General features: G+C 42.3%; 1 protein-coding gene across 1 annotated transcript; it reads right to left on the reverse strand.

The window, feature by feature from the left end:
* Window positions 1-100: 100 nt before the first annotated feature.
* On the reverse strand, window positions 101-3,278 carry LOC139026074 (mucin-2-like). The gene is made up of 2 exons (XM_070441370.1): window positions 3,275-3,278; window positions 101-1,527 (listed from the first exon to the last, which is right to left on the reverse strand). Exons 1-2 carry the CDS (start codon window positions 3,276-3,278, stop codon window positions 101-103), a joined length of 1,431 nt encoding a protein of 476 aa, XP_070297471.1.
* Window positions 3,279-9,987: the final 6,709 nt, after the last annotated feature.

A 9,987-nucleotide genomic window follows, 5' to 3' on the forward strand; every position in this document is an offset into this window, starting at 1 on the left:
TGCAGTGTGTTGGCTGTAGTGTTGTTGGCTGTAGTTGTGTTGGCTGCATTGTGTTGGCTCTGGTGTGTTGGCTGCAGTGTGTTGGTTGCAGTGGTGTTGGTTAGTGTGTTGGCTCTGGTGTGTTGGTTGCAGTGTGTTGGTTGCAGTGTGTTGGCTGCGGTGTGTTGGCTGCAGTGTGTTGGCTGCGGTGTGTTGGCTGCGGTGTGTTGGCTGCGGTGTCTTGGCTGCGGTGTCTTGGCTGCGGTGTCTTGGCTGCGGTGTCTTGGCTGCGGTGTCTTGGCTGCGGTGTCTTGGCTGCGGTGGTTGGCTGCGGTGTCTTGGCTGCGGTGTCTTGGCTGCGGTGTCTTGGCTGCGGTGTGTTGGCTGCAGTGTGTTGGCTGCAGTGTGTTGGTTGTAGTGTGTTGGCTCTGGTGTGTTGGCTGCGGTCTGTTGGCTGCGGTGTGTTGCTGCGGTGTGTAGGCTGCGGTGTGTTGGCTGCAGTGTGTTGGCTGCAGTGTGTTGGCTGCAGTGTGTTGGCTGCAGTGTGTTGGTTGCAGTGTGTTGGCTGCAGTGTGTTGGCTGCAATGTGTTGGCTCTGGTGTGTTGGCTGCAGTGTGTTGGCTGCAGTGTGTTGGCTCTGGTGTGTTGGCTGCAGTGTGTTGGCTGCAGTGTGTTGGCTGTAGTGTGTTGGCTTGTAGTGTGTTGGCTGTAGTGTGTTGGCTGCATTGTGTTGGCTCTGGTGTGTTGGCTGCAGTGTGTTGGTTGCAGTGTGTTGGTTGCAGTGTGTTGGTTGCAGTGTGTTGGCTCTGGTGTGTTGGTTGCAGTGTGTTGGTTGCGGTGTGTTGGCTGCGGTGTGTTGGCTGCGGTGTGTTGGCTGCAGTGTGTTGGCTGCAGTGTGTTGGTTGCAGTGTGTTGGCTCTGGTGTGTTGGCTGCGGTCTGTTGGCTGCGTGTGTTGGCTGCGGTGTGTTGGCTGCAGTGTGTTGGCTGCAGTGTGTTGGCTGCAGTGTGTTGGTTGCAGTGTGTTGGCTGCAGTGTGTTGGTTGCAGTGTGTTGGCTGCATTGTGTTGGCTCTGGTGTGTTGGCTGCAGTGTGTTGGCTGCAGTGTGTTGGCTGCAGTGTGTTGGCTGTAGTGTGTTGGCTGCATTGTGTTGGCTCTGGTGTGTTGGCTGCAGTGTGTTGGTTGCAGTGTGTTGGATGCACTGTGTTGGCTGCAGTGTGTTGGCTGCAGTGTGTTGGCTGCAGTGTGTTGGCTGTAGTGTGTTGGCTCTGGTGGTGTTGGCTGCGGTGTGTTGGCTCTGGTGTGTTGGCTCTGGTGTGTTGGCTCTGGTGTGTGGCTTGTTTGGTGTGTTGGCTCTGGTGTGTTGGCTCTGGTGTGTTGGCTGCAGTGTGTTGGCTGCAGTGTGTTGGCTCTGGTGTGTTGGCTCTGGTGTGTTGGCTCTGGTGTGTTGGCTGTAGTGTGTTGGCTGTAGTGTGTTGGTTGCAGTGTGTTGGCTGCAGTGTGTTGGCTGCAGTGTCAGAGGAATCAGATGATCCTGATTGGAGGGTTCCTGAAGGGGAACTATAATGAGTTCATCACACCTTTCTTCTGGACACCTATTTATAGCAAATAAAATAAAACATACTTTAGAAACATATTCCATTGCTAGAAATCGTCATAGTTTACAGTAAGCAGAAAAATAACCAATTCCACCTCATTCCGTGTGCTAAGTTCATGTTTAATGTCATAAAAACCTAAATAGATTTTATTGTAATTTTTATAAAACAATCCCTTAAAGTAAATATTTAACATTTGACTTACACTATGCACATAAAATAAATCCTATTGTCTATCTTACATAACAATAACTAGAAACAAGATGAAGCAAGCAACACATAAATAATAGCCTAATAATGTCATCTCCGCAGTAAATAGCAATGAACATGTGGCTATGTCTACTTGATATTGCTGCCAAACACAAACTAAGGAACAATTCACATCTATATTTATGAAAAAAAAAAAAAAATGGACATAATTTATTGTTAGGCCATATGTAAACACATATATTGTATCTTTACTGAGACAGACAAATACAGAACACACTTTGCATTGCACAAAGGATTAGAACTAAAATATTAACATAGATTAAGTTAGATTTAGTTTGCTCATTATAATACAGTTATTGTCATTTGTATAATGTTAGAGTTTAATTTACAGTTTTTAAGACTCAACCAACATGTCTGACTCCAGTGATTGACATACAGTGCCTTGCAAAAGTACTCATAACCCTTGGATTTCTTCACATTTTATTTTTACAAAGTGGGATTAAAATGCATTTAATTGTAATTTTTTTGTCAGCAGTCAACACAAAATATTCTGTAAAGTCAAAGTGAAAGACTTATTTTTAAGCTCCATGAATCAATACATGTTAGAAACACATTTGGCAGTGATTACAGCTGTGAGTCTTTCTGTTACATCTGCCCCTGCCACACCCTCTACTTCTCACTTTCTGGGTCAGTCTCCAAGAGCTGTGAGTCTTTCTGTTACATCTGCCCCTGCCACGCCCTCTACTCACTTTCTGGGTCAGTCTCCAAGAGCTGTGAGTCTTTCTGTTACATCTGCCCCTGCCATGCCCTCTACTTCTCACTTTCTGGGTCAGTCTCCAAGAGCTGTGAGTCTTTCTGTTACATCTGCCCCTGCCACGCCCTCTACTTCTCACTTTCTGGGTCAGTCTCCAAGAGCTGTGCGTCTTTGTTACATCTGCCCCTGCCACACCCTCTACTTCTCACATTCTGGGTCAGTTTTTCTGGTGGGAAGCAGACCGAAGCAGGTTTTCCTCTAGGATTTTGCCTGTGCTTAGCTCTATTCCATMTATTTTTATCCTAAAAACTCCCTAGTCCTTGCCAAAGACAAGCATACCCATAACATAATGCAGACACCACCATGTTTGAAAATAAGGAGGCAGTTACTCAGTGTTGGATTTGTATTTAGGCCAAACAATTTATTCCTTTGCCTTGTTTTTTTTTGCATTATTACTTTAGTGCCTTGAAACAAGATGCATGTTTTGGAATATTTTTTATTTTTGTATTCTTATTTTCTGTTCATCATTTCTCTCATCACAGCCATTGAACTCTAACTGTTTTAAAATCACCAATGGCCTCATGGTAACATCCCTGAGCAGTTTCACTCCTGTAGCTCAGTTCAGAAGGCCAACTGCATCTTTGATGTGTCTGGGTGGTTTAATACATAATCCACAGCATAATAATTAACATGACCATGTTTAAAGAGATATTCAATGTCTGATTTGTTATTTTTACCCATCTGCCAATCACTGTGGTTCTTTATGAGGCTTTCCAAAAGCTCCCTGGTCTTTGTAGTTGTGCTTGAAATTCAATAGTTGACTAAGGGACAGATGTATGTATGAGGGACAGAGGACGGGTTAGTCATTCACAAATCATGTCAACCCCTATTATTTCACACAGAGTGAGTCCATATCATTTCTAATGTGATTTGTTAAGTCAAATTTTACTCCTGAACTAATTTAGGCCAAAACAAAGGGGCTGAATACTTATGCAATTAACATATATTTAGTTATCACATTTTTATTACACTTTGACAGACTGTTTTGAGTAGATTGTTGACAATGAAATACATTTTAATCTCACTTTGTAACACAATAAAATGTGAAGAAATCGAAGGGGTCTGAATACTTTTGAAAGGCACTGTACATTACATGAGGTGAAAGGCACATGCCCTAGCAGCCTAGACACCTATATTTCACGATGGAACTATGAGAACATGAGAATCCTAATGCTCTGGTTCTGCCCATTCTAAAGCATCTGAACTATGGCCCAGTATGTAATAAAGGACAGAGCTGTGGTCCTACAGGTGGACAAGAACTATGGAACCCAGTATTGTTTATAAAAGACAGAGCTTGTGGTCCTACAGGGTGGACAGAACTATGGCCCAGTATGTTAATAAAGGACAGAACTATGAGAACATGAGAATCCTAATGCTCTGGTTCTGCCCATTCTAAAACATCTAACTATGGCCCAGTATGTTTATAAAGGACAGAGCTGTGGTCCTACAGGGTGGACAGAACTATGGCCCAGTATGTTTATAAAGGACAGAACTATGAGAACATGAGAATCCTAATGCTCTGGTTCTGCCCATTCTAAACATTTGTTATAAAACAAAACACTATATTGAAGATTTTCCTTCAGTTTTGGACATTTGAGAACATTGAATCCCAGAGCCTTTATCCTTCTGCCTAGGAGGAGGCAGTCTAGTGTGTGAAGAGGGAAAGCAACATTACTGCAGCGCACAGAGTACCGTCTGTCTTTATTATTGTCAGTGTTTTGAGAGTTTGGGGAAATAACTCTCAAGGGCATGTGTGTCCTTAAGAGCAGACATGTACCATCAGGACTACCCCACACACCTCCTGTCATATCTCACAATATCTCCAGTTTATCTCCATGATCACTGGCATGTTATCATTCCAGAAAATAAGTATTTTAACTTGGAGCATTTAGTTTCCTCCGTCACATAGTAAATGATCATTCCCCTCTCTAACAAATGTTAATGGAGTACATTAGCGTGTCTAGTTTGAGAAACAGACGTCTCACAAGTCCTCAACTGTCTGTTTCTCAAACTAGACACACTGATGTACTTGTCCTCTTGCTCAGTGGGGCCTCCCACTCCTCTTTCTTTTCTGGTTAGAGCCAGTTTGCGCTGTTCTGTGAAAGGGAGTAGGAAACAGTGTTGTACGAGATCTTCAGTTTCTTGGCAATTTCTCGCATGGAATAGCTTTCATTTTTCAGAACAAGAATAGACTGACGAGTTTCAGAAGAAAGGTCTTTGTTTCTAGCCATTTTGAGCCTCTAATCGAACCCACAAATGCTGATGCTCCAGATACTCAACTAGTCTAAAGGCCAGTTTTATTGCTTCTTTAATCAGCACAAAAGTATTCAGCTGTGCTAACATAATTGCAAAAGGGTTTTCTAATGATCAATTAGCCTTTTAAAATGATAAACTTGGATTAGCTAACACAATGTGCCATTGGAACACAGGAGTGATTGTTGCTGATAATGGGCCTCTGTACGGCAATAGATATTCTGTTCCATTAAGAATATGCTGTTTCCAGCTACAATGGTCATTTACAACATTAATGTCTACACTGTATTTCTGATCAATTTGATGTTATTTTAATGGACAAATAAAAATGTGCTTTTCTTTCAAAAACAAGAACATTTCTAAGTGACCCAAACTTTTGAACTGTAGTGTATATCTGTCCTGTATCTTCTATTGTTATCAGACACCTGTTCCCTGTATCTTCTATGTTATTCAGACACCTGTCCTATAACTCCTGTTATATATCTGTCCTGTACTCCTGTTATATATCTGTCCTGTATCTTCTATTGTTATCAGACACCTGTCCTGTATCTTCTATTGTTATCAGACACCTGTCCTGTATCTTCTATTGTTATCAGAACTACTCTGTTCTATAACTCCTGTTGTTATATACAGTTGAAGTCGGAAGTTTACATACACTTAGGTCGGAATCATAAAACTCGTTTCAACCACTCCACAAATTTCTTGTTAACTTTTTATGGGTCTGCAGGGGCAGTATTGAGTAGCTTGGATGAAAGGTGCACAGAGGTGCCCAGAGTAAACGGCCTGCTCTCTCAGTCATAGTTGCTAATACACGTGGGGAGAACAAGTATTTGATACACTGCCGATTTTGCAGGTTTTCCTACTTACAAAGCATGTAGAGGTCTGTAATTTTTATCATAGGTACACTTCAACTGTGAGAGACGGAACTCAAAACAAAAATCCAGAAAATCACATTGTATGATTTTTAAATAATTAATTAGCATTTTATTGCATGACATAAGTATTTGATCACCTACCAACCAGTAAGAATTCCGGCTCTCACAGACCTGTTCGTTTTTCTTTAAGAAGCCCTCCTGTTCTCCACTCGTTACCTGTATAAAAGACACCTGTCCACACACAATCAAACAGATTCCAACCTCTCCACAATGGCCAAGACCAGAGAGCTGTGTAAGGACACTGGGATAAAATTGTAGACCTGCACAAGGCTGGGATGGGCACAGGACAATAGGCAAGCAGCTTGGTGAGAAGGAAACAACTGTTGGCGCATGTAATTATTAGAAAATGAAGAAGTTCAAGATGACGGTCAATCACCCTCGGTCTGGGCTCCATGCAAGATCTCACCTCGTGGGGCATCAATGATCATGAGGAAGGTGAGGGATCAGCCCAGAACTACACGGCAGGACCTGGTCAATGACCTGAAGAGAGCTGGGACCACAGTCTCAAAGAAAACCATTAGTAACACACTACGCCGTCATGGATTAAAATCTGCAGCGCACGCAAGGTCCCCCTGCTCTAAGCCAGTGCATGTCCAGGCCTGTCTGAAGTTTGCCAATGACCATCTGGATGATCCAGAGGAGGAATGGGAGAAGGTCATGTGGTCTGATGAGACAAAAAATAGAGCTTTTTGGTCTAACTCCACTCGCCGTGTTTGGAGGAATAGAAGGATGAGTACAACCCCAAGAACACCATCCCAACCGTGAAGCATGGAGGTGGAAACATCATTCTTTGGGGATGCTTTTCTGCCAAGGGGACAGGACGACTGCACCGTATTGAGGGAGGATGGATGGGCCATGTATCGCGAGATCTTGGCCAACAACCTCCTTCCCTCAGTAAGAGCATTGAAGATGGGTCGTGGCTGGGTCTTCCAGCATACACAACGACACGAAGACACACACAGCCATGGCAACTAAGGAGTGGCTCCGTAAGAAGCATCTCAAGGTCCTGGAGTGGCCTAGCCAGTCTCCAGACCTGAACCAATAGAAAATCTTTGGAGGAGCTGAAAGTCCGTATTGCCCAGCGACAGCCCGAAACCTGTAAGGATTGGAGAAGATCTGGAATGTAGGGAGGAGTGGGCCAAAATCCCTGCTGCATGTGTGTGCAAACCTAGTCAAGAACTACAGGAACGATATGAGATGATCTCTGTAATTGCAAACAAAGGTTCTGTACCAAATATTAAGTTCTGCTTTTCTGATGTATCAAATACTTATGTCATCGCAATAAAATGGCAAAATTAATTACTTAAAAATCATACAATGTGATTTTCTGGATTTTTGTTTTAGATTCCGTCTCTCATAGGTTGAGATGTGTACCTATGATAAAAATTACAGACCTCTACAATGCTTTGTAAGTAGGAAAACCTGCAAAATCGGCAGTGTATCAAATACTTGTTCTCCCCACTGTTATATGCATATTATTATTAGTATTGGATAGAAAACACTCTGAAGTTTCTAAAACTGTTTGAATATATGTCTGTGAGTATAACAGAACTCATGTGCAGGCAAAAACCTGAGAAAAAATCTAAACAGGAAGTGGAATTCTGAGGATGGTCAATTTTCAACCAAGATCCTGTTGAAATCACAGTGAGAGTATGGATGAGTTGCACTTCCTACGGCTTTCCACTAGATGTCAACAGTCTGTAACCTTGTCTGATGCCTCTACTGTGAGGGGGGGCGAATTAGAGGGAATTAGTCAGGTCTGCCATGACCTGACCATTCTTTGACCATGCGCGTGCGTTCACATAAGAGGAGCTCTGTTCCATCGCTCATCTGAAGTCAATGTAATTCTCCGGTTGGAACGTTATTCAAGATTTATGTTAAAAATATTCTAAAGATTGATTTCAATACAGTCTGACATGTTTCTACGAGCTGTTACGGAACTTTTGACGACTCGGCAGGTTTGTGAACGTGCTTCCCTGACGTTGGATTTGTTTACCAAACACGCTACAAAAATAGTTATTTGGACATAAATGATGGACATTACGAAAAAAAACTAAAATTTCTTGTGGAAGTGGGGAGTCCTGGGAGTGCATTCCAACCAAGATCAGCAAAGTAAGTGAAGACATTTATAATGCTTTTTATGAGTTTTGTTGACTGGACAATTTGGCGGGGAACTGTATGGCTTGCTTTGTGGCTGAACGCTTGTTTTCAGATTATTGAATATTGTGTTTTGCCGTAAAGCTTTTGAAATCTGACACAGCGGTGCACTTAAGAACAAGTGTATCTTTAATTCTATGTAAAACTTGTATCTTTCATCAAAGTTTATGATGAGAGTTTCTGTTATTTGACGTGGCCTTCTGCAATTTCTCCGGATATTTTGGAGGCATTTCTGAACATGGCGCCAATGTAAACGGAGGTTTTTGGATATAAATATTAACTTAATCGAACAAGACATATGTATTGTGTAACATGAAGTCCTATGAGGTGTCATCTGATGAAGATCATCAAAGGTTAGTGATTAATTTTATCTCTATTTGTGCTTTTTGTGACTCCTCTCTTTGGCTGGAAAATGGCTGAATTTTTCTGTGAGTTGATGGTGACCAACATAATTGTTTGTGGTGCTTTCGCTGAAAAGCCTATTTGAAATCGACACTGTGGTGGGATAACAACAAGATTACCTTTAAAATGGTATAAGATACATGTATGTTTGAGGAATGTTAATTATGAGATTTCTGTTGTTTGAATTTGGCGCCCTGCACTTTCACTGGCTGTTGTCATATCATCCCGTTAACGCGATTGCAGCCATAAGAAGTTTTAACAAACTATAGTTTTGGCAAGTCGATTAAGGACATCTACTTTGTGCATAACACAAGTAATTTTTCCAACAATTGTTTACAGACAGATTATTTCACTTATAATTCACTGTATCACAATTCCAATGGGTCAGAAGTTTACATACACTAAGTTGACTATGCCTTTAAACAGCTTGGAAAATTCCAGAAAATGACGTCATGGCTTTAGAAGTTTCTGATAGGCTAATTGACATAATTTGAGTCAATTGGAGGTGTAAAAAAAAAGTGTGTGCGAGCAAGGAGCAAGGAGGCCTACAAACCTGACTCAGTTACACCAGCTCTGTCAGGAGGAATCGGCCAAAATTCACCCAACTTATGGAAGGCTACCCGAAGCTTGTGGAAGGCTACCCGAAGCTTGTGGAAGGCTACCCGAAACGTTTGACCCAAGTTAAACTATTTAAAGGCAATGCTACCAAATAATAATTGAGTGTATGTAAACTTCTGACACACTGGGAATGTGATGAAAGAAATGAAAGCTGAAATAAATCATTCTCTCTACTATTATTCTGACATTTCACATTCTTAAAATAAAGTGGTGATCCTACCTGACCTAAGACAGGGAATTTTTACTTGGAGTAAATGTCAGGAATTGTGAAAAACTGAGTTTAAATGTATTTGGCTAAGGTGTATGTAAACTTCTGACTTCAACTGTATATGTGACCAATAAAATGTGATTTGACGTTAACATTGTTGTACAGGTCTGCAGGGTGTCATGCAGTGGTGAGAGTCTATGGTCTACCCCAATACCACACATCTGGACTGTTCTAAAGGACTGGGATTTACTGAGAACACATTGTGGTGATGAGGAGGAACAGAAGGATTGGTTAGGCCAATCGAACCAGGATTGGTCATATTGTGGACAAACTAACAGAACGGTCTTCCAGGATTGGTCATATTGTGGTCAAACTAAGAGAATGGTCGACCAGGGTAGGCCATATTGTGGTCAAACTAACAGACTGGTTGGCCATATTGTGGTCAAACTAACAGAACAGTCGGCCCCAACGGTCTACGGTCAACCGGAACAGAACCAGGGTTGGTCATACTTTGGTCAAACTAACTCTATGGGAGATCCAGGTACATGCTACAGACGGGATCAGCCAGTGGAGGAGTAGGGAGTGTCATTATGGTAGTTGTAGTCCGGCAGACCTTCAGCCAGTGGAAGAGTAGGGAGTGTCATTATGGTCGTTGTAGTCCGGCAGACCTTCAGCCAGTGGAAGAGTAGGGAGTGTCATTATGGTAGTTGTAGTCCGGCAGACCTTCAGCCAGTGGAAGAGTAGGGAGTGTCATTATGGTAGTTGTAGTCCGGCAGACCTTCAGCCAGTGGAGGAGTAGGGAGTGTCATTATGGTAG

This window comes from Salvelinus sp. IW2-2015, unplaced genomic scaffold, assembly GCF_002910315.2.
Source record: "Salvelinus sp. IW2-2015 unplaced genomic scaffold, ASM291031v2 Un_scaffold3831, whole genome shotgun sequence".
Lineage (NCBI taxonomy): Eukaryota > Metazoa > Chordata > Actinopteri > Salmoniformes > Salmonidae > Salvelinus > Salvelinus sp. IW2-2015.